The 23,990-nt window shown below is 53.8% G+C and overlaps 1 protein-coding gene across 1 annotated transcript in view; it reads left to right on the plus strand.

Annotated features, from left to right (window-relative positions):
* The first annotated feature begins 20,114 nt into the window (after positions 1-20,114).
* Positions 20,115-23,990, plus strand: part of CDC42BPB (CDC42 binding protein kinase beta (DMPK-like)) — a 64,342-nt gene continuing 60,466 nt past the window's right edge. The window contains exon 1 of the mRNA XM_014531622.1: positions 20,115-20,206. Coding sequence (XP_014387108.1) covers positions 20,144-20,206 — 63 coding nt within the window. The 5' untranslated portion in view covers positions 20,115-20,143. The remainder of the gene's footprint in view (positions 20,207-23,990) is intronic.

Below are 23,990 nucleotides of genomic sequence, written 5' to 3' on the forward strand. Positions count from 1 at the left end.
GGCCACCTTGTCCCGGGGCTCAGGTGTCTGCACAGTGACCAGCGGCTCAGGGGACCCAGCGTTTGTCACATTTCTCTGGGAAAACACGTAATGTGAGGCAGGTCTCACCTGTGACCTCCTCACCTGTGACCTCCTGGTGGTTCACTGGAAACGCTGGGATTGACATTCGTGAGGACTTTAAGTGGGATCTTACGCTTTTCAGTCTTTGAGTTGAACTTAAGAAAAATGAGGCTTGCTTGTCCACCTCAGGGCGGTGCCCCGTTGTCCTGTGACGGCTCTCGGCTCTCCGCAGGGCCAGCTCCGCGGGGTGGGGCGCTCCCTGCTGGGGGCAGCCAGGCCTAGAGCTCCGTGTGGTGTGGAAGGCCTGCTGGACACCAGTGGTCATGCAAGCCTTTCCTCACTGAAGGGCTGGGTCAGGGAGAACGCAGCTCTGGCTGCCTGGCCCACAACGCAGACTTCACAAAGCCAGCGTCCTGTTTGAAGTGTTAAACATTTGCCGGCCGGTCAATGAAATTTCATTGATTTGTGGAGCTCTTGTCATTTGCCTGATTAGTGGGTCTCATCTCTGGCAAATACTGGGAAGAGGACCCGCTTGCCCAGCCACAAGGAACCAGAGTGAGACCTAAAGTCTTACTTAAAACCAGCTTCCTTCCTGTCCACTGATTAACTTCTAGTGTGGACGGAAGGCCCCAGCGGCGTGGCTCGGTTGGTGAGCATCGTCCCAGGCGCCGCAAGCTCACCGATTGGATTCCTGGTCAGGGCACAGGCCGGGCTGTGGGCTTGATCCCTAGCAGGGGGCGTGCAGGAGGCAGCTGATCGATGTTTCTCTCTCATGGATGTTTCTTTCTCTTAAAAAAAAAGAAGGGTGGGGAACCCGGAAGACACCCTTCTTCTCGTCTTCATGTCTGCGTTATTTTGTGTGTGTTTCATTCCTTTATGCTGACATTTTTATGTTACTGAAAAAATACTGAGCACAGAGGGTTTGCTTTCGTATTTTAGCAGAAGTACCTCAGAAATGCGTGGGTTGGCTCAGTTGGATAATGTGACATACCATTTAATGCGGACAGTGGGGCCTCCAATTGAGTTGATGTTCAAATAAATGACATTTAATGTGAGTGAAGCCCTTTACCACATCCAAACTGTTTCTGCTCCTTTTTAAGCCCTTTTTCAAAAAGCACACACAGAAAGCAAAACTAGACTCTGCTGTGCATTCATGAGCATTTCCCCCTTGGCCTCGGCAGCCGGGCGAGGGCCTTGGACACACGTCCGCAGGTCTCGGGGAGCAGCGGCCTCCGGCAGGAGCGTGTCCCGAGGATGGCGCTGGTTCTTTTCTGCGCTCAGAACCGCGTAGAGTGACTGTGAAGACTCATTCTCGCGTGAATGCTCTTCTCTCCACAATCACATCTGCCCCTGGGGCTGCAGTCCAGCTTTTCTTGGTAGCCGCAGGTATCTGGCATAGAATTAGGTTCTAGAAGATTCCTATAATTTTGGTAGAATCCATTTTGCTTTTTTCTTCTGGAGACATTTATTCCCTGTGCAAAACACAGAGCTTGTCACGAAATTCAGTGAAAGCTCGACGGGATCTTGGACACGAGAGGATTGCCCACAAGAACGTTTCCCGGTCGGTCCTGGGGGATGGATCGCTGCCTGGCTCGGGCGGTGGTGAATGGTGAGGAAGTGGTTGCTACAGCCGGTGTAGGGCTTGCAGGTAGGCTCCGGGGCCTCAGGGTGTGTGCTAGATTTTTTCTTATTCCCTGGCATAGTTTTGTTCCAGTGTTTTCTAATTCAGTATGTTTAGACGTAAATAGCAATCCTGTTGAACAAGAATCCCACGTCCTGTGTTCAGATAGGAGAGTGTGTGGTGCGCACAGCGTGAGCACGGAATGTGAGGAAGGGGTGGCTGAGAAGCCTTCTCGGAGCAGTGGGCATGTGTCACTGACACTGGGTCTGCGTCTGAGCGCTCCGGGGCTGTAGGGCTGGCAGGGAGCGGCCTCGCTAAGTTCCTTGGTGCCGGTGGAAGAAAGTAGTGAAAGAAGTGGTGGGAGGCCTAGAGCTGTGGGTGGGGGAAGGCTGCCCGGGTGAGCACGGAGGTGTGGGCTGCGGGACGGGTGTGGGCTGCGGGACCGGTCTGCCCTCGCAGCAGCGGAGCCCGCCCTGCAGATAGGTGTGTCCTGCAGCACGTTCCTGTGGGGAAGGAGTCGGGGTGGAGCACAGTCTTCCTGTGGCCAGGCCTGATCTCAGCATGACTAATGGCTCTGCGTGTGGACACAGTGCACTTGCTCATGGTTACGTCCACTGTCACATTCGATCCTCCCAGTGACCCCCAATCCCAGGATTGTCCCTAATTCACCGAGGACATGAGCTCAGATTAAGCATTTTGCACCAGCAGCAGGGCGGCCAGGTCTGGCCCCAGTGCCTGCTCTCAGCCAGTGTGCCTGCTGCTTCATTTCAGTAATTTCTTTAAGTACCTTAATGCCGTCTGAGTAAATTCATGAATGATCATGTGCTGACCGGGCTCTGTGTGACCGCCTCTTCCCTCCTCACGCATGACCCCTTCCTTGACCAGCAAGCACTGTTGTGACACACATCACAGATTAGTTGTTTTAAGTTTATTATTATTATTTTTAAGTGTACGATTTACTTACTTTTAGAACATTCAGAGCTGTGCAACCATTATGACTGTCTAATTCTAGAACATTTTACCACCCCTACAGGAAACCCTAGACCAGCGGTTCTCAACCTGTGGGTCGAGACCCCTTTGGCGGTCGAACGACCCTTTCACAGGGGTTGCCTAAGACCATCCTGCATATCAGATATTTACATGACAATTCATAACAGTAGCAACATTACAGTTATGAAGTAGCAACGAAAATAATTTTATGGTTGGGTCACAACATGAGGAACTGTATTTAAAGGGCCAGAAGGTTGAGAACCACTGCCCTAGACCCATTAGCAGTCACTCCCCAGCCCCCTGCCCAGCCCCTGGCGACCACTAGTCTACTTCCTGTCTCTATGGATTTGCTGTTCTGGACATTTCATAGAAACAGAATTACACAATATGTGGTCTTTTGTGATTGGCTTCTTTCCCTTGACATGTTTGTAGCATGTATCAGTGTTTTCTTTTATGGCTTCATAATAGTCCACGTTTTGCTCACCCACTCATCAGTGGATGGACTTTTGGGTTGTTCTGGTTTTTGGCTGCTGTGAATAATGCCGCCGTGAACATTTGTGTACAAGTTCTGTGTAGATGTCTGTTTTCACTTCTGTTGGGTTCGTACCTGGGAGTGGAGTCGCTGAGTCACAGCCACGCACTGTGAGCATGTGAGGAACGGCCAGGCTGTTTCCCACAGGGCCTCTGAGGGGGGGAGGCTCCCTCTCCAGCGCTTTGCCAACACGTGTTACTTGTCCTTGTTATTCTGGGCACCCTAGTGGGTGTGAGGCGGCATCTCATGTGGTTTCGATGGGCCTTTCTGTGGTGGCTGAGGATATTGACCATCTTTTCATGTGCTTCTTGGCTATTTGTGTATCTTCTTTGGAGAAATGTCTGTTCAGATCCTTTTGATGCCAGAGGAATTAATGGGCCAGATTTCTCCGACACGAGTGGGGATGAGGTGGAGGTTCTTGGGCGCCACTGAAATCAGCATTTTCAGAAGTCCCCGGGAGGGTGGGACGTGGAAGATTTTATTGCCATGGAGTTACATTTCCTGGGTTCCGAAGTCCCCTGCCCCTCGAGCCAGTCCTGGAAAGGGTGCAGCTGGGGCTCCTGCAGAGCCAGAAGCAAGACCGGTGTCAAGAGCTTCTGTCCCATGTTGCAGCCGGATGTGGTTCATCGTTCAGGCCAGATGAAGCGTATTAGTTCATGTGTGGAGTCCAACATGGCCGTGCGCCACGTGGGCACGGGGGAGAGCATCCCCTGCCGCAGGCGTCCCCAGAGGGTGAGGAGAAGAGAGCTTCCATTGTTGGGAAGTTTCAGTATTCAGGTTTCGCATGTTTGCAGTGGCCACGCCCATCTTAGCCACTGATTCACTTTCAGGTGATTGACAGACAAGCACCTTCCCATGTCACTCAAACCTTTACTGGGCAATGTGTCTAATTGCCTTAGTCTAGGGCAGCCGTGGGCAAACTACGGCCTGTTTGAAATGAATAAAACTAAAAAAAAAAAAAAAGACCGTACCCTTTTATGTAATGATGTTTACTTTGAATTTATATTAGTTCACACAAACACTCCATCCATGCTTTTGTTCCGGCCCTCCGGTCCAGTTTAAGAACCCATTGTGGCCCTCGAGTCAAAAAGTTTGCCCACCCCTGGTCTAGGGCCCTTCCCTGTCGGTCAGCGGGAACAGACGTGGAGAGTGTTCAGTGCACCTTTGGCAAAGCTGTGTAAGTGACATGTCCACGTTGTTTGGTCTCCCCTTTCACTCCTTCTGGTTCAGTGATAACCAGATTATTACAGTGGCATCACTTAGCCCATTTTTCATTGGGTTGTCTTTTTATTAGTTGTAAGAGTTTTTATATATTTTGGATACAAGTCCCTTATCAGATATATAAATTAGCACATTTTTTTCTTCCTTCTGTGGCTTATCATTTCATTTTTTAAGAAAATTTTTTATTGACGGGATGACTCCAACCAACTGAGCCACACTGGTCAGGGCTGATGAAGTCCAATTAGAAATTTATTTTCTTGCTTGTGCTTTTGGTTTCACATTTAAGAGTCCCTTCTTTGCCTAACCCAAGGTCACAAAGATTTATACCTGCATTTTCTTCTAAGAATTTTGTAGTTTTACTCTTACTTTTATGTCTTCGGTTCATTTTGAGTTAATTTCTGTATGTGGTGTGAGGTAGGGGTCTGTGTTTATTCTTTTCATGTAGATATCCATTGTCCCAGCACCATCTGAGGCTGTTCTCTCCCCGTTCGGCTGTCTCGCAGTGGTGCCTGTCTGCGCTTCCTACAGGGGAGCCCTGCGTGTCCCCCTCCGGTTTCCTCAGCCTCGCAGTGTGTCCTGAGTTCATGGGTCATGCCTGCAGCAGGAGGCCGTTTCTTTGTTGCTGTTGGTTTTCTGTTGCATGCATTCTTCTGTTAGTGAACAACTTGGGTTGTAATTGGTTGTTGACAGTTATGAATAAAGCTGCTCTGAGCATTCTTGTATCATAACTGGGTCATAGGCATACATGTCAGCTTAAGAGCAACAGACATCCACGGGGGGGGGGCATGATAACCGTTCTGTTTAGAGGAGAGTGGGGAGATCGATCACCTGAGCTGACCTGTCACTAAGGTGGTGCTGGCGCCATCGGGACGTTAGACGCAGCCGCTGTGTTTTGCTGAGAGAAAACACACTGGATAACGTGCTGCCTGCCCGACGATTGTCAAGACAACGAGAAAAATAAGCGGAGTTAAGTTTTTCCCTGTCTTTTAAAATGGAAATAAAAATCCTCTTGATTGAATTTATTGGGGTGGCATTGGCAATAAAATTACATAGGCTTTAAGTGTAAAATGGGCCATTGTTAATGTTTTAAGAAGTGTGAAGAGTCACATGTGTGGGGAATAAAGATAAGTAACAAGGAATAAAAATACTAAGCGCTTATGTGAACTTGGGCCTTGTGTTTTCTCCGTTTGCTTATTTATCAAAAGCAGGCGACACTGCGCTGCAGGTTTTAGAGATTGTTATGACATCCCTGACACGCATGCAGGTGTTCAGAAATTAGCACGGGGGGGGGGGGGTGTTAATGTTTCATCAAATATTTGGGGTGGAAGAGAGTAAGAGAATTTAAAGTACAGGAGGTCCTGACTGAACAGCGTCGACAACGTGTAGTGAAGCCACGTTCCCATAAGCTGATGTGTATAACAAGATTCCCACAGCATCTCGTCGATGCTGTGATGAAACGGTACCACCCAAGGACCAGCTGTGAGTCCAGGCCTCCCTTCTCACTCTCTCCAGTGGGACCACGTCACACATTTGAACTAATTATAACAGAAGGTTGGTGGGTAGTATCTGGTTGCTGAAAATTCTCCCAAATTACTGATCCCTGAAATTAAGTTGCCTTCCTTGAGTGTATCAATTTGCTGATGTTTTGCCAACTTCTTACTTTCTTGTGTTACTCTCCCCGCCCTGCGCAGTTGTGGCGTCCTTTCTTATTAAGTAGATACCGTTTTTTATCAGCACCTGTGATTAGTGTCTGCTAGACACGGCCACCAGGCTCAGGCTCCGAGGCGGGAACTGGAAGGGTGAGGTGGACTCACTCTAGCACAGTGATGGCAAACCTATGACACGTGTGTCAGAGGTGACACGCAAACTCATTTTTTTGGTTGATTTTTCTTTGTTAAATGGCATTTAAACATATAAATAAATATCAAAAATATAAATCTTTGTTTTACTATGGTTGCAAATATCAAAAAATTTCTATATGTGACACGGCACCAGAGTTAAGTTAGGGTTTTTTAAAATGCTGACACGCCGAGCTCAAAAGGTTCGCCATCACTGGTCTAGCAGGAGCTCCTTTCTGTCCTTGGTCTCAAACAGGCTAACCCCGAGGCATCCTGGGAGGAAGGGGTGTTGCCACTCCCTTCCTCGTTGCTCACGTCCTCCCCGCCCTGCTCTAAGCATGAGAGCATCCCCGTCTCTAGGAGGCCGTGCTGTTGGTAGGGATGCACCGAGGGCTTCTTCCTTGATTTCTCATCCTGCTGCAGGCCTGCCCTGAGCTCATTTCCTGCGTCCTCTTCCTGGTGAGGGGCAGGGTGTCCGCTCTCAGGGTGGATCATGTGGGGTCCTGCCCAGCTGACCCTCGGCGTCACCCAGAACCCTCGGGTGCCCAGCACAGTGTACTGCCCTTTGTCTTCAGAGCAGCTGAGCAGACTGCCGAGGGTAAAGCTGGTCAGTTCCTGAGATTCTTAGATGCGGATCTAGTTAACTTAACGAGCCAGATTGGGAATTAGAAAACCATCTCTAGCGTGGCCGTGGCGCTGCACTGCTGAACTTGCCAAAAACCGCTCGTGTGACTGTGGTTGGTCTGAACTGCCTTGGTCTGGCTGCCGTGAAGTCTGTACCATCAAGTCTGTATGCTTACCAATGTATTTTCTTTATCAAAATTAAAGTTTTTACTCAAAATTCAGTAGAGAATGATCAGAAAAACTAAAGAGAAACCAGGGAGTAAAATCACTAATGTCTACTCCCCCCAGAGTAGAGCCCTAAGAGCCCCCTGGGTGCCTGTGGAAGGAGCTGGTGCAGGCGAGAGTCCCAGGAGACTGCCGAGTGGCTGGGCGTGTCGGGGCGTTTATTTTGTAGCCTTAGATTTGGTTTGTTGGCCTCTGGCTAAGCCAGTGAAGGGAGCTTTCTGATTCTGGCTGTGCTGGGAGAGCACAAACCTGTCCCGTCTTCAGTCGGGTTACTCAGTCCCTGAGATACCAGCACGGCTTTGGGGCGGATCAGTTTCACCTCCACTCCAAGATCAGTGTTTTATTTTTTTAACAAAACATTTGTTGAAAATGATTTCAAGTATATAATCCATGCATTTTTTAATTTTTATAAATTTCTTATTGACTTTTAAAGAGGAAAGGAGAGGGATAGAGAGAGAGAAACATGGATGGGAGAGAAACATCCCACAGGCCTCCTGCTGGGGATTGGGCCCGCACCCAGGCATGTGCCCTGACTGCAGATCGAACTGGTGACTTTGGGTTCATGGGTCGATGCTCAACCACTGAGCCACACCACCTGGGCGCATTTTTTAGCAGCAAAACTCTGTAGAGTTGTCTGTTCTCACTATCTCCACTCCCTTCTCCCTAATCAGACTTTTGTCCCCCACCACACCCTCAAAACTGCCGCTTTTGTCAAGGCCACTGTGGTATCCTTGGGGCCAAAACGAGTAGTCCTCAGTCCTCACTGCCTCGGGGTGAAGCCCTGGCTGCCTGCGTCAGAGCCGGGCGCTCTTCTCGGCTCCGCCGGTTCCTCTTCTCTCCCAGCCGGTCGTGGAGCTCTCGGGCTCAGGCCCTCCTCTAGCCCTGCCAACTCCCTGGGGATCGCATCCAGGTTTGTGACTGATACCAGCTGTACAGCCAGTGCCCCAGTTCCCCAGCCCGCGCCCCATTCTGGAGTCCGACCGCATACCTGCTGCCTGCCTGAGGTCTGCTCCATCCTGCCCCTCTCGCTTGTTGGCAACTCCATCCTCCCGTTGCTCACGCCAGCGCCTCGGGGCCGTGGTCATCTCACCCTGCACATCCAGTCCTGCAGGAAGGCCTGTCGGCCCCACCACCTCCAGGCTCTGTCCCGACCGCCGGCACCTGGGAAGCGTGGTTGTCCTGGCCCACCATACTCCCTGTCTCCCAGATTCTTTTCATCTAGAGCGTTTATTGTTTTCTATGTAATGTACTTGCTTCACGTATGTATGGTTTTTCTCAGTCTTGCTCCACTAGCATGTGAGCTACATGATGGCAGGAACTTTGTTTGCTCACAAACCTGTCCTACTGCCTAGAATAGTTCCTGCAAAAGCAGGGTCTTCATCCCGGCTCCATCGGGCCTGCTTTAGAACCGGCAGCCTCTCAGGTGCTTACAGGTTAGGGGTGGTCACTGCGGGGGGGGGCAGCAGCGTTCCCCCCGGGGCTGCGGTGTACGGAGGGCTTTCGCTTACAGTCTCATGGCCATTTATTCAGCTCCTCACCCCCCAGTCAGCACATGGTCCGTGCAGACGCGCGGGCTCCTCACTGCGGCCCTGCGCGCTCAGGGTCGCACGGTGCCTGTGTCCGAGCTGGCCTGTCCGACTTTCGCAGCCAGACCTTTCTCCACTCCCTGCGTGTGGCTTACCCGGCAGCCTGGCCAGGCCTTTTGCCTCCCAGACGCTTCGTGGTCCCTTCTCCATGCTGCGTACAGCTGCTGCTCTCTAACCCGTCCTGCTTGTGAATGCGTGCACACATGCTCTTACCTCACACAGTGGAGGCTTCAAGGTTGGTTGAGCTCTTACTGGTTGTTTTTGCCTCTGCCTCTCTCCTCCACGTCCTCCTTAAAAAAAAATGTCAAGTTCCCTCCTGTGTACTCTCACAGTTGGTTTCTTTTCTCTCGCTTTTAACAGCTTCATTGGGATAAAATCCCATCCGTATAGCTGTTTCTTTAAATTCTTTATAGTCCTTACCTTGTTCGTCCATGTGCGATACGCAGTGTGTTCCTGTCCCGCCCTCTGTCACACCAGGAGGACCTGAGTGGCAGGGAGCAGCCTTGTGGTGGGTCCCTGTGGAGGGTCCCTTGTGGAGGCTTTGCTCAGTGAAGAGGGATTGGGAAGAAGTTGGACTGCAGGCCTGCATTCCTCCGACCATGCTGGGCCTGCTGGGGATGGATCAGAAAGCGGGGCCCTCCCCCAGGACTGAGAACTTCCTCGGACAAGCAGAGGGTGCCCATGACACTGCTGCCAGCAGAAGGTCCTGCCAGCTCCTGCCTGCGGCCAGCAGTGGGCAGTGCAGGCGGCAAAGGACTGGCCGCCAGCCTTCGCTCTGCTCTGTCTGCTCAGGTTGCCGGGCCTCTCCTCTCAGGTGGATAACTCCAGGCGTTAGAGGGAGATTTCCTCAGAGCTGTTGTGTTTTAGGAGCAACGCAGGTAAAGAAGGGCCCGGAAGACGTGTGCTGGAGGGAAACATAGAAGAGGATTGACAGGCCCTAGAAAGCTGAGCAGCGGTGAAGGAGCAGGACCTGGGCTGGGTCAGGAGAGGAGAAGGAGGCGGCCAGCCTTTCTTTTTTGTTTTTCTTCCTTCTTTTTAAATATATTTTTATTGATTTCAGAGAGGAAGGGAGAGGGAAAGAGATATAGAAACATCAGTGATGAGAGAGAATCACCGATCGGCTGCGTCCTGCCTGCCCCTACTGGGGATGGAGCCTGTGACCTGGGCATGTGCCCTTGACCGGGAGTCCAACCCAGGACCCTCCAGTCCGCAGGCCGACGCTCTATCCACTGAGCCAAACCGGCCAGGGCCAGCCTCTTTTCACGGCTCGGCTCGGCTGCTGCTTCGTAGATACACACTCAAGTGAAAGACGGACATGTATTAAATTATGATTTTTCTGAGTTAAATTTTGGAACGGGGTACATTAGAGGGTAGCAGAAACCTAGTAATTTGTTCTTGTATCTGTCTTGGCGAGAGTAATCCCAAGAGCAGGGAGGTAACTCAGATGGCCTCGTGGGGAAGGTTACTAGAAGTGGCCCTGCCGACAGGGCCCTGGGCTCCTAGCCGGGGCCAGTTTTCCTGCTGTGTTATCTCAGGCCGCAGAGGGTGAGACGCATACCTGGCTGTCCCCTGGAGCCCGGCCCCGGGCCCTGACCGGACACAGACCGCAGACATGGCGCCTGCCTTGGGTCAGGGCTGCGATGGGTCACAGACCCGTGGCGTTCTCCTCATAGACGAGGCTGAAGCTGCTCCCGCAGGGTGGCTGGGTGGCGGCCAGCAGCACCGTAGGCTGGTGCAGACTCGTGGCCTCCACTGTGGCTACTCAGCCTCTGTGGTTTCGGCAGCAGGTGCGCTAGGAGATGCTCTAAATTAGTGGGTTAGGGCTTCGTGCGCCATGTAGACCTTGCCTTGGACCTGTCTTACTAAAATGAGGTCAAACAAAATAGAGAACTAAAGCTTTTCTGTTGAAAGTTCTACTTACTGCAGGAAAAATAAGAATCCTTCAAAAGGTTTTTGTCCCTAGAGCCGGAGGGTGACGTATCATGGGGCCCTTTCCAGGGTGTCTTCAGCTCGCACACTGGGGACAGACACCAGCTTCAAGGCCTGGCCTGCGGGTGCCGGCAGTCTCTGCCTCAGGCAGACATTTCATTTCGGTTGACCTTCCTGTTTCACATTAATAAGGAGAGTCTAAACGACATCACGGAAGAGAAGTAGCCATGCATGCGTGTCGAAGTGTGAAGGTCATCAGGCACGCTTCCGTTCCCTCCACAGTCCGCAATCTCCGACGCATCGGTAGGAATGCCGGTGAAGTCGGGGGTCCGTGACACTCGCTCCTGGGGGGCGGGTACTGGCTGGAGACTGACTGTCGTGGTTTGGAGTTTGCAGGTCAATTTCCCTGCCTCCCCTCCCCCGGCAGGTGCAGGGGCCTTGCTGGGGGCGGCCCTGCTGGGTGAGGTGTGCTCTGGGCTGCATTTGCCAGGGCCGTGTGGGGCTTTGGGGCGCTTAGTTTTCAGGTTGTGTCCCTGTGTGACCTGCCCAGTGGAACTCGAGTGGAGCAAGGGTGCCTTGCTGGCTGGTACTGTAGCTGGACTCTAGGGCGATTTTGGTGATAGTTTGTTTACTTGTTAAATATGACATATAAATAATGCAAAGTAAGTGATTAGAAGGCAGAATGTCACCCAGTAATGGCAGGAGCTCCGTTTAATGAGAACTTACTACGTGCTGGGCATAGTGCTGCATGTGTTGTGGGACCATCTAATTTAATACTCGCAGTGACCTCGGGTAAGTCCTGTTACTCGGTTAGCAGGTGAGGAGCCGCCTGGAGGCTGGTAGCCTGCAGGTAACTGGCCCCGCAGTGTTTGGATTGAACACCGGCCCCACAGTTTGCCTGACCATGAGGATGCCCCTTCTAGTTACTAATGCCCGGTGGTTAGGGGGAGCTTAGCGTCCTGTCCCGTCCCCGCCTCCCCCCCATTTCATGACCTATACTCTGTACCTTTAGTGGCCCTTTTTCTTAAATTCAGAATGTGTGTGTGTGGATGCTTCTAGTGACTCACGAGTAAATGGCCTGGAAGCTGGCTGTCTCCCCCGACAGGCTCCACGCTTCTCACCATCTCCTGTCTGTGCCTGTCTGTGCCTTCCTGCACTTCTGTGACTTGTCCATGTGACTCTGCAGCTGTGTCCCTCAATCCTTCCTGTGTGCACCTTAAAAAAACGGTGCATATTGGTGTTTGCATCAGCAGGGAGCCGGCTCTAGCAGAGGCGTGTGCTGTGAAGGTCACTGGCTTTGCACAGACTCTGCCTTGACAGAGGGATCCCAGAGGACGGGCCCTGCAGACGCGTGGCCGGGGCTCGCCGCCTCCGCCAGAGGACAGGCACTTCTAGGTGGTCCTGGGAGGTCGTTCAGCAATGACAAAGCAGGATGGGCCAGATGGGAAGGAAGTGACGACATTAGTCGAGCTGGAGAGAGGAAGCAAAGATGAAGGAATGCGTGGCTGACCAGAGTCAGGCCGAAACGAGGTCGCAGCCCGGGCAGCCGGCCGGGCAGGTGGCCTTCCTGTGACAGCAGCCTGTTGGAATGAGGACTTTCCTGTGCCGCTCCCCACCTGGCTCCTCGGCTCCTCCCGGACTCGGGCCGAGCCTCGCTTGGCCTGTGAGTCAGGGAATGAGGGCCGCCGCCTGCTCCGAGTCCTGCCTCACCTGGCGCGTGGCCTGACGGGCAGTGGGAAGGGCTCGCGTCTGGAGAGCAGCTTGTGGAGTTCATTCCGAACGAGCGTTTGTGGCTGACGCCCTGGGAGGGTCTTCTCTCATTTGAAAAATGATCTTAGTTATAAACAAACCAAACCCATTGAGTGTAATTTAAGCACATTTTCCAAACACTTGGGGAGAGGTGTTAATCTTGTGTCCGTGTGTCAGCGGCCTGAGCTGTGGGAGTGAGCTTCCAGCGGGTTTTGGAACTGCACCCTCACCCCAGCGGTACTTGTAGAAAGTGGTTGCTTTCCGGCCCACGCTAGGCCCAACCTGCTCTCAGCTCTCGCCTGTTGTCCAGTTCTCACGGGTTAAGCCGTGGTGCCCAGTGGGCATTGAACTTGTGCCCTGTCTGCTTGATTGTTCTGCCTGGCCTAGTACAGTTGGCCCCTTCTTCCCGGTACAGAGATTAGATACGCAGCACCTGGCGTGTTCCTGCTGCCCTGGCCGCAGCCTCAGGCCTCCTGCACCACCTGGGGGTGCCTCCCACAGCACCGGTGCCTGCGCCCTACCTGCCGGGGCAGTGCTGTGGGCAGCAGCAGGTCTCCGCACTGCTGTTTGTGCCAGGGCCAGAGCGGTAGCTGGCATTTACCGAGGAGGCCTTCCTGGGAGGGAGACCGCCATGTTCCTGTGGATAGAGATCTGTCTCCTCTGCATGGCACTTGGCCTTGGGAGCCTGTGTCTTCCTTTCTTGTTTGATCGGGAGCATCTGTAAGACCATCTCCGACTTATGGCCACAGAGTGGCTGAGCCCGATAGCACGCGCTGGCCAGGGGCAAAGAGGGGCACCCCGGCTGCCTTCGGGGGCTGCTGCCCTGAGACACAGCCCTCTTTCCTCAGACGTCCCTCTCGGGCCTCCAAGCGGCTCAGATAGAAAACCAAAGGGGGCCCGGCCGGTGTGCTCAGTGGTTGAGTGTTGACCTATGAACCAGGAGGTCCCGGTTCGCTTCCTGGTCAGGTCACATGCCGGGCTGTGGGCTCGATCCCCAGTGTGGGGCATGTGGGAGGCAGCCGAACAATGATTCTCTCTCATCATGAATGCTTCTATCTCTCCCTCCCTCTCCCTTCCTCTCTGAATAAAAATGTATTAAAAACAAAACAAAATCAAAGGGAGGCATCAGGTTCTCATTGCCCGTGATTTTCTGTCTGTTTCAGCCAGAGACCCTCTCCTGCCCGGCCTGCTGGCAGAGCTCTGTGTACGGGAGCCCTGGTCTGGCTTTGCCCGCGGCTGGGGCTCCTTTGCCAGGGCTGCCTCTGGAGCAGTCCTTAGTCTGCCCTTGACTCCTGTGCCCTTGGAACTCGGACAGATGCAGGTTGCAGGCTGGTCGTTGTGTCGTGCTCCTTCGGCGTACGTTCCCCTTCCTTCCGTTTCCTCATGATTAAGTTCAGGTTATGTAACTTGGGCAGGTGACGCACACCTTCTCCGTCACGTGACTGATGACCTTCACTCGGGTGGCCAGGTTTAGGCTGTGTCTGCCAGCTGCACGGCGGAGCCGCTCATCCCCGCAGGATGGGGCGGTTTGGCTGGGATGTACTTTGTAACTGTCCCTTTCCGCACCAGCTTTTGCCTTCTTTAGCTCACTGCCCTCACCTGCACTCCTGGGGTCCTTACCGGCCGTCGCTGTCACTGTCCGTCCTCACGTGGGTTCGCCATCTTCCTTTGAGCGCTCTCTTCTTTCGCACAGGGCTCGCCTTGTGCTCCCTGACCCAGCTCTGAACGCGCGGAGCCCAGGTTTCTTTGCTGCAGCAGGTATTTCGAAACCACGATCTGACACTAGATACGTTTGTTGTTGGGGTGTTGCTGCGCCCGGGCTGCTCTGTGGGCAGAGCTGCGCTCTGTGGACACGGCATGTACGTCTGGTGTTCTGGATCCCATACACTGACCCATGAGTTCACGCTGGGGCCTCCAGGTCTCACCCAGCGCTCTAGGGTGTCCTCGCCCTCCTCCATAATCCCGCTCTGACCCAGGAGCCTAGCTTCCAGGTCCTCAGACCTGTTTGCTTCCTGGTTCAGCCTCCTGTGTGCCCATCTCCACTTTCACCCTGTGCCCGGCACGGACGTCCTCACCCCAGCATCACCCCTCTTGGGCTCCACCTAAAGGGGTGTTGAGGGGAGACTGGGGGCCGGAGGAAGGAGAGGGACTTGGGGCTTTCTGCCCGCCCCCTCTTCCTTTGAGTGACAGCGAAGCGCTTTCTAGTGGTGGCTGATCTCAGTGTGGCGGCTCCCACGCTGGCGGGGCCCAGCCTCAGCTGGTCCAGCCCAAGAAGCCCCACCGTGAGCTTAGGAACCCCAGTGCAGCAGCAGCCTAGAGCCCTTTGCGGGGGTCAGAGGTCCAGCCCTCCCTGTGGTCCTTCCTGACTGGCTTCCTGCGCTTGCTCTCCGCGAGAAGTTAGGGGTCGGCGTCGCTTCTTAGTTCCCTGCTTCATAGTTCTGTACATTAAAGTCTCTGTTCAAGTGACTGGTGTGGTTTCTGTCTCTTGACCCTACCCTGTCCAGACGGCAGCGTCAGCGTGGCCTTGTGTGGACACGGCTCACACCCTGTTGAAGTGTCACTTCCTCTTCTGCACCTCTTACGTCCTGTCCTGTCCGCGGGAGCTCGTGGCCTGGTGCTGAGTGGTCTGCCGGGTTGAGCTTTCTGTCCTGGCCTGGTAGCCCGTGGTGCTCACACAGGGCAGTGCTGCTGCTGCTGCTGCTGCTGAGGACCGATGGGAGCATTCGTGTTCTTGAGGAAGTGACCTTCCCCGGGCTTGTCCTCCTGGCCCTCTTGGTGCCCGCTGCTTAAAACAAGCGCCCGTGCCCACAGCTGCTTTCCGCTGCCGAGCCTGCCGTTTCCCTGTCGCGCTTGCATCTCAGGCGTGTGCCCGTAGTCCTCCCTGCTATCGACGGGCCCCGGCAAATCGCGCCGTCACTCAGACAGGAAAAATGCAGCAGCGCCAAATGCTAGCAGCGAGCAGGAGCCCCGATGACGTGCCGGCATTTGAGGGTCCTTGATGTGGAAAGGTCAGAGGTGAAGAGAGCGGCATGTAGGCTGCAGCCGTGGCACAAGTGCTTGACTCCTGGGCCTCAGTTGTCACTGCTAATGGGTTCCTGCCAGGGGTCGGAGGGACCTTTGGCCCACTTTCTGGATGAGGAAGTTTTGTCACAGGATCCAGTGCCTTTTCTAGTTGGTACGGCCACCATGGCGTCCTCAGGACTTGCCTCCCTGCCTGAGCGGAAGCTGGCTTTCCCCTGGGCCCACAGCAGCGTGGCCTCTCCTGCCTGTGTGGCGGATGTTATGCCCAGATTTCAGGATCCCCAAGAGACCACACTAGGGAGCCAGCCGAGTCCGATGCAAAAGCAGAGAGTCTTTTATTCAAACCCGGGCTTGGCTCCCCTACCCTCCTTACTGACACAGCAGCAAGTGGCAGAGAGAGGGCCAGCCCTGTGGGAAGAGGAGTTTGATAGGGGGGTGGAGTAAGGGGAGGAGAGAGGACTGTGGGCCCTGCCGATTGGCCAGGCGCAAGTCGGTGTCTCGTTACACAGGATGTGGTCATAGCTATGGCGCGCACTTCCCTTGATTGTCATTGGTTAGTTTAAAGAAATCCTGGGTGTGGCTAGCAGAGGCTTGGGCTTCCGGGAAGAAGCCTTGCCGAGCACATGGCTACCCAAAAATGGAGGACCCAGGGTAAGATGGAGGGCGTAGTCCTCGCTCTTTCAGCGGAATCAGCAGAATTGGGTAAAACACATCAGACCACTTAATACACATGGACGTTAAAACTGGAAGTTAAAATAAACACTCCAGCCCTGGCTGGTTTGGCTCAGTGGATAGAGTGTCGGCCTGCGGACTGAAGGGGGCCTGGGTTCGATTCCAATCAAGGGCACATGCCCAGGTTGCGGGCTTGGTCCCCAGTAGAGGGCGTGCAGGAGGCAGCCGATCAGTGATTCTCTCTCATCATTGATGTTTCTATCTCTCCCTCTCCCTTCCTCTCTGAAATCAATAAAACTATATTTAAAAACCTAAAATAAAATAAACACTCCACACTCCAACGTCCTCTAGCCAACAGGTGAATAATGGGTTAGCTATTTAAAAAGCCATTCAGCAAAAAATAAGGTTGAATATCAGGTCTTTAAAGAGTTGACAACTTTCTAAATATGCCTTAATAATAAAATGACAAAGGAAAAAGGAATTAATTCATTTTTATTAAAAGTAATAAATTTTATACAATAAATGTAGCATAATTAAGATGTAAAGCAGGAACAGAATGAAGGGGTGATGTTCGCAGCGCTTACGTTTGGGAGAGCCACAGTAAAGCACTTACACTCACTGTCTAAGCAGGTGCAGGCACGGCCGGTGAGCAGGCATGACTGGGCGCTGGCGCCAGGGAGGGCGATAGCCTTGGTGTGGGGACAGGAAAGCTGACTCAGGAGGCAGTTTGGAGGGCAGGTTGGGAACCGTAAAAGGTGAGTGCCCTTTGGAGAGTCCTGGCGTTTCATTCTAAAAATTACTGAAGGTAGTAGAGCTCCGTGCCTGATCATGTTCATTGCATATTTTTCACCATAGCAAAATAATAATTTTGAGAATTAAATGTTCAGCTGATGTGTTTAATAGATACATGATTTTAAAATTGTTGGTGTGCCGCCCTAGCTGGTTTGGCTCAGTGGATAGAGCATCGGCCTGCGGACTGAGGGTCCTGGGTTAGATTCCAGTCAAGGGCACATGCCTGGGTTGAAGGCTCAATCCCCAGTAGGGGGCATGCAGGAGGCAGCCAATCAATGATTCTCTCTCATCATTGATGTTTCTCTCTCTCTCCCTTCCTCTCTGAAATCAATGAAAACATTAAAAAAAATTGTTGGTGTGCCAACTTATTGAAATACTAGAGGTCTGGTGTACTAAATTTGTGCACTTGAGGGGGAGGGGGTCCCCTCAGCCCGGCCTGCACCCTCTTGCAGTCCGGGAGCCCTTGGGGATGTCTGACTGATGGCCTAAGCCGTCAGTTGGACACCCTTAGCGCTGCTGCAGAGGCGGGAGAGGATCCCGCCACCGCCGCTGCACTTGCCAGCCGTGAACCTGGCTTCCGGCTGAGCGGTGCCCTACCCGCCCCCCACCCCCCCATGGGAGTGCACAGACCACCAGGGGGCAGCTCCTGGTGGTCAGTGCGCGTCATAGTGACTGGTCGTTCCGCCATTCGGTCAATTTGCATATTAGCCTTTTATTACGTAGGATAGGATTATACATCCGTTAAAATGACAGTTGAGTAGGATAGAAATCTGAAAATATAAGAAGTAAAATAAAAGCAGGATCCAAGTTGTGTCAACATTGAGTACGTCTGAGCAAGGATGGAGAGGGAGCGGGCACGATGCAGAGGCTCGGGTTCAGTTACGGGGTCTTGGACTTCGCGTGTTGCTGCTTGGTTTGCGCATTGAAAACCGCTCGCGAGCTCCGGGAGTCTGGGTTTGTGGGGTGTCCGGCTGTAGTGTTGGGCCCCTGCCCAAGGAGCGTGCGGACGGCGACAGCGCTCATTCCTGGGCGGTGCTCCCTCCTTCCAGATGCTCTCTCGGGGGAAACAGAATGCGTCTGATTAATTGGGGTGTTTTTCTTCACAGTAAAATGGGAGGTTCACCCAAAAGGTACCACGGGGGGTGTGGCCTTCAGTGGCTGTTTAAACACATTTCCACACGCAGTGTTGGGTTATTTCTGGTCATATTTGAAAGAAATAAAGATGAATCACAGACGACCTTGAAGTTCTAGCACAAGGGTTTTTCTACCCTGGCCTTAAACTAAGAACTCAGGGCCTGTGTTCCCTTTCCTGTCTCTGCCGATGGCACTTGCAGCCGGGGCAGCAGTTCACCGCCAATGGCACCGAGAGCCTCCTGGGCGCTGGCAGTGAGCCAGGGGATGGGCCTTCCTGGTCCTAGGCAACTATTTAAGGAGAAACAGTAGTGAGTTAGGTTGGTAATGAATAGGGAGCTCAGTTAGCAGCCGGGATGTGTCATGGGGCAGGGCTGCTTTGGAGATAATGCAGATGTCGGGGTAAGAAAGCCACAGAAAGAGCCCTGCCCTCTGCCCAGTTTCCCCCAGTGGGAGTGTTTGCAGGACGGCAGTCATGGGGGACCTGAGGGAGCAGGACAGGGAACAGGGAAGTGGGCATAAATGTAAGGATTAGGCCTGAAGGTGGAATCGGAGCAGGTGTAGGAGAGGGGATGCTAGACGGGGGGTGGGATGGGCGGGGTCTGGAGGCCAGGCCTGTGGCTTCTGGTCCGGCTCTGCCACCTGCTCTGTGTTCATGGAAGGAAGTCACACAGACACTGGAGCAGTTTCCTGGGCGACTGTCACAGGCGAGCGCCAGCTGGAGGCTCCCGAGGACAGAGATGAAGACGGCTGTAAGCTCTAGAGCAGCTTCCTAGAGCTCCCGGTTGGGGGAGCGCCGAGTGCCCTCCGAAGGCTCCGGGGAGGGAGCTTCCTGTCTCTCCCAGCTTCGGGGCAGCGTGTGGGGCACGACTGTCCTCCACATTCTCAGCTATTCTAGAGTCATTCACGGGAGACGGATTAACGGGAGAAAATGTCCTGGGTTACTGCGGAGGTCCACGTGTGGGTGCCAGGCGACTGAGACCCCAAGCTGCATTGGGCAGAGGCTTAGGTGCCCTTCTGACTAAGGAGAGGAGACCGGGGTCTGGGACTTCCGGGGGAAGCAGGGAGTTCACGGGCAGAGGAGAAAGAGCAAACTGGCACCCACATTCCAGCTGGGCCGCCAGGAGCAGGGGCACGGACAACAGACGCCGGGCCAGCTTCCCCTGGCCCCATGCAGTTCCCGTCAGTGCCCAGGGGGTGCCCTTCCTTTAAGCAGGGTTCTGCCTGGATTCCTGAGGCAGGTAACGGGGGAGGGCCAGGGACTCTCTGAGTCTTTTGCTTCTTAAAAACCAGCTTAAAGTCAGTTTCCCAAAAGGCATATTGCAGGATGGCCAGCCTGTGGTCCCTCGGCAGCCATCCCTGTTCCTTGGCCTGCACCGGAGCCATTCCAGGCCATGCCTCCATCTGCGGCCCCTTTCCCTCGGGCCCAAACCCCCTCTTGTTAGAGGGACGGCATTAATGCTGGCTTTAGGGCTCTGCCCATTCCTCTTGTGTCCTCATCTCAACCTGAGTACATCTGCAAGGCCCACTTCCAAACAAGCAGCCGGGTGGACACGATCTGGGGGTCGCTGTTAGCTACTGCGTGGGCCAAGAAGCCTGGCTCCCTCCCCTCCCCCCCACAGTGAGGGTAATAATGGAATTAGTCTCAGAGAGGCTGTGCGGATCCAGGAGCGCAGCGTGGAGTGGGGTTCCTATGGGAGGAGCCATGCGAGTGTCAAGCCCCGTCCCCTCCGTTTTCTGGGGGGCACCTCCATTGCTCCCTTGAGTCCATCTTGTGCTCCCCCAGCTGCCCTGCAGGTGAGCTCAGAGCTCACCCACCTGGAGCACATCAGTCGCAGCTGCTGCAGAACAGGCAGCACCACGTCAGCTGCCTGGGTGCCGTTGGCAGCTGGATCTTACCTCACATGACTTGCCGGGCCTCTGCTCTGAGGGTCTTTGTCATAACAGGTGTAGCTGTGTAGGTGCTGATGACAAACATCCACGTTAATTTAGCATAAAAGTACTTATTTGAAAAGTGAACATTTTTCTATAAAAAGTATAACTTCCTAGAATAACCCAATTAGTTGGTTTTAGACAGCATTCATTTAGTAGATCAGGTGTTAATTCCGCTTTCTTCTTTGTAGCCAAGCCCTTTACGCAGCTGGTGAAGGACATGCAGCTCCGGCGAGAGGACTTCGAGATCATCAAAGTCATCGGGAGGGGCGCTTTTGGTGAGGTGAGGTCAGCTTCGTTTTGTTGACTTTGCACAGATTGCCAGGGCCACGGGCAGCATTCTTGGGGCCCTCCTGTTGATTTTGGGGTGAGGTAATTATTAGTAATCTTGGGAGAGTGCTGGGACAGAAAGGTGGAATTAAGAGAAAAACAAAAACGAAAGCTTGGTGACTGGTGAATTACCCTGGGCATCGTTCTGGCCAAAATAGTTTCTTACAGACCAATAAGGTTTTAAAAAATCCACTTGTTAATTTTCTTTGAAATACACAGAGAGTAAAATATGGTCATTCTCATTACTTGTGGCTGCTGCCACCAGTCCGTGCCGGCCACGAGTCCCTGGCCTGGCACCAGGAGAGGGCAGCTTGTCCAGCGCGGGCCGCCTCCCTGCCCTGGGTGGGTGGTGGCCTCTGCAGGTGGCGCGCTCCTCCCAGGCTCGCTACAGCCTCGCTGTCAGAGATCAGGTGGCTTTACAGTGAGCCACCTTCAGAGCGCCTCTCACACTGGAGCGCATCATCCTGTGCTCGGGTTTCAGCTGCCGTGTCCTGAGGCCTGTGTGAGGGAGCCCTCCGGGCGGGCGAGAGCAGACGTGAGGTGGCGTTGGCCCTGCAGGCGTTCTGGGCTGTGCACTCGGAAATGAAGCGAATAGCAGTTTCACCGGCGAGGTCTCACCTGTGGAATCTCTCGTGACTTCTGAGTTAGAGCAGGGCCTGGCATCTGCCTTAGAGAATGTCTCACTGCTGCCCATTCTTCTGCCGCAGACACACAGGGGCCCACCCATGGAGCTCACAGGGCTCCTGCAGAAAGCCTGCTGGGCCGGCAGGCGTGTGCTGACCGTCTTGTCTTCCTTGGAAACTCCCCTGGCCTCTGACCAGCCCTCAGGCCTCTGATAGGCCCCATTCCTCTCCCTCATACCGCGCCCCCCCCCAGCCCTGCCTTCCAGCCCCTCTTCTCACCCCTCATCCCTGAGAGTCAGTCTCCCCCAGCGTGGGGGGAGGGGAAGCAGCACCACAGGGGGCGGCAGCCTTGTCCTCTGGGATGGCCGCTCCTCCCAGGCCCGCCCCAGGCTGACCCCATCTCCAGGGTCACCTCAGAACCCAGGGATCCAGGGTCCTCAGCCAAATTCAACTCACTGTGGCTAGGAGGGCACAGGGAGGATCCTCTGGTTTTGATGTTGAAGTACAAGGACATATAAATGCCCAGATCTAAGTGACATTGGGAGTGTGGCAGTGTGTGCACCCCGGTTGGAAGACAGCATTTCTCTCTCCTAGAAGGTTCCCTCCTGTTGCTTTCCAGACCCCCCTCCTGTGAGCCCCACGGGCCCCCAGGCATCAGCTCTCCTGGTTGCCACCAACAGGGAACTTAGTTTAAAGGAACCATAGGAAAGACTGAGTTCTGCATAGAAATAGCAAATCTCTGAGCTGTAGGTAGTTGTGTAAGGCATGGTTTTTGTTGTTTGGTGAGAAGAGAGAGAAAGCCTGTTGAAATCAAGCCTGACTCAGTTCAGTCTATACTTTCACCAACTGTCGTCCTTGTCCCAGGAGCCGTGCCAGGCTCGGGCTGCGCAGTGAGCAAGGCCCAGGCCCTGCACAGCTCTGCAGCCACAGTGTCCACGTCGGAGGGGCCCGGAGGGACGGGGAGAGACAGAGAGCGGTCCCTTCAGGAGGGAAAGGAAAGAACGAGAGAACACTGCTGTGCCGATTGTTTATAGTGACTTTTATTGATTTTTGAAATTATTTCAGAGAGAGGAAGGGAGAGGGAGACAGAAACATCAATGATGAGAGAGAATCATGGATCGGCTGCCTCCTGCACACCCCCTACTGGGGATCGAGCCTGCAACCCGGGCATGTGCCCTGACTTTGGACTTGAACCGTGACCTCTTGGTTCATGGGTTGATGCTCAGCCACTGAACCACACCAGCTGAGCTATAGTTTTTTATAGTGTTTTTTTTTTTTGCCAAAGAACTTGATACAAAATTGTTCTGAGTTTCAAAGAAGGTAACAATGATCACTTTCCACTTTCCTTCAAATTAAGAGAAGCAAGTCTTTCCCAGGCCTTTGCGGAAGCCCGTTGGTTCTCTCCTTTTCTTTGCCCCCTCTCAGCTTTACCACCTTCTCTGGACTCACCCCCTCCACCCCCACTTCAACCCCCAGTCAACCTCCCTGGCCCCGAGGCCTGGGCTCCACACCAGCACTCCGCACCTACTACTCCCACCACCCGGCATTCTGTCCCGTCTGGGGCCCTGTGCATGCTCCCATGCTCCCTGCCAGCGCTGGAACCTCGGATTGTGTCGACAATCTTACTGAGCCCCCGTTGCTGTTCTGGAGCATCCTCGTAACCACGCACCTGGAATGGGCCCAGCTTCCGCTTCTCTGTCTCTGATGGCGCCGGGTGGATCACAGAAATGAGGCCGCTCCTTATCGGTGTTGGGATCGGAAGGCTCTTTGCCTGTGCTTCTGATCGGATCATTCTTTCCTAAGGACGAGCCAGGGGCACGCCAGGGCGTTCATGTGGACTTCCCACCATCAGGCCCCGGGGAGGTGACATTGGATGATGCCCGTCATTTAACATAGGCTTCAGAAGCAGGCCCCTGGGGTGAGAGGGAGAGTTGGGGAGCCTGAACTGAGAGCGAGCGGGCAGGTGCTCGGGGCATATTGGCTCTCGGGAGACCTTGGCGATGCGTGGCATGTGCTGGTTAGAAAGCAAGGAAGCTGGTAGTGAGGGACTCTGCTTGACACCTGCTATGGGCTGCCTGCCACTCGCAGCAAAAAGGTCTGCTTGCTCTCACAGAAGTTAGTCACTGTCAATACGCAGCTTATGGCCTTGTGATGGAGACTTGGGCCAATGAACAATCCATTTATGTCAGGTAGAAAGTGCCATGTGATGGCACAGACATCACATCTGGTGTTGGTGGCGGTGGAAGAGCTCATTGGAGATTGGGCAGGGATCAGGAAGTCCCAGAGGGCTTCCTGGAAGAGGTGGCTGTGCGTTGTACTTTGAAGAATATGGCTGCAGCCAGCATGCCGAGTCTGACATGTGTCTAACACCGTCCTGAGCACACTGCATGAGAGCTGAGTGAGAGGTGGGCCCCTGAGCACCCGCGGGCGTGAGCTCGGGGATGGTGCACGTGGGCACAGGGGCGAAACTTGGGAGCCGGTGACAAATTTTTAGAGGTTTATTATGAAACTCTCCAGACGCATCCCAAGTAGAGGACTCTACGCACCCAGTACTCAACAATGCAGGGTTTTTTGTTTTTTTTTAAATATATTTCATTGATTTTTTTACAGAGAGGAAGGGAGAGGGATAGAGAGTTAGAAACATTGATGAGCGAGAAACATCAATCAGCTGCCTCCTGCACGCCCCCTACTGGGGATGTGCCCGCAGCCAAGGTACATGCCCTTGAACGGAATCGAACCTGGGACCCTTGAGTCTGCAGGCCGATGCTCTATCCACTGAGCCAAACCGGTTAGGGCAGCACTGCAGGGGTTTTTTTTGCCTGAGGGGGTGTGATCGATCATTCAAGTTGCTGTGTGGCTCAGATCGAGTTTTGATGGTTAAAAGAGCAAGTCCTGTGCTTGTGTAGCCTGCCCCCATCCAAGGAACAGTAGCCTCCTGATCACCACACCCTCTGTCTGAGGAATATCAGCTGTGTGTGAAGCCTCCCCCCACCAGCCAGAGGAGCCACCACAGCGGTGAACAGCACCCACCACAGGAGCTGCTGCCAACTGAGGAGCAGCTGATACCACAACCGCCCGAGGAGCAACCGCAGCCCAAGGAGCCACTGCCACCCA

The sequence above is a fragment of the Myotis brandtii genome, unplaced genomic scaffold, assembly GCF_000412655.1.
Source record: "Myotis brandtii unplaced genomic scaffold, ASM41265v1 scaffold819, whole genome shotgun sequence".
Classification (NCBI taxonomy): domain Eukaryota; kingdom Metazoa; phylum Chordata; class Mammalia; order Chiroptera; family Vespertilionidae; genus Myotis; species Myotis brandtii.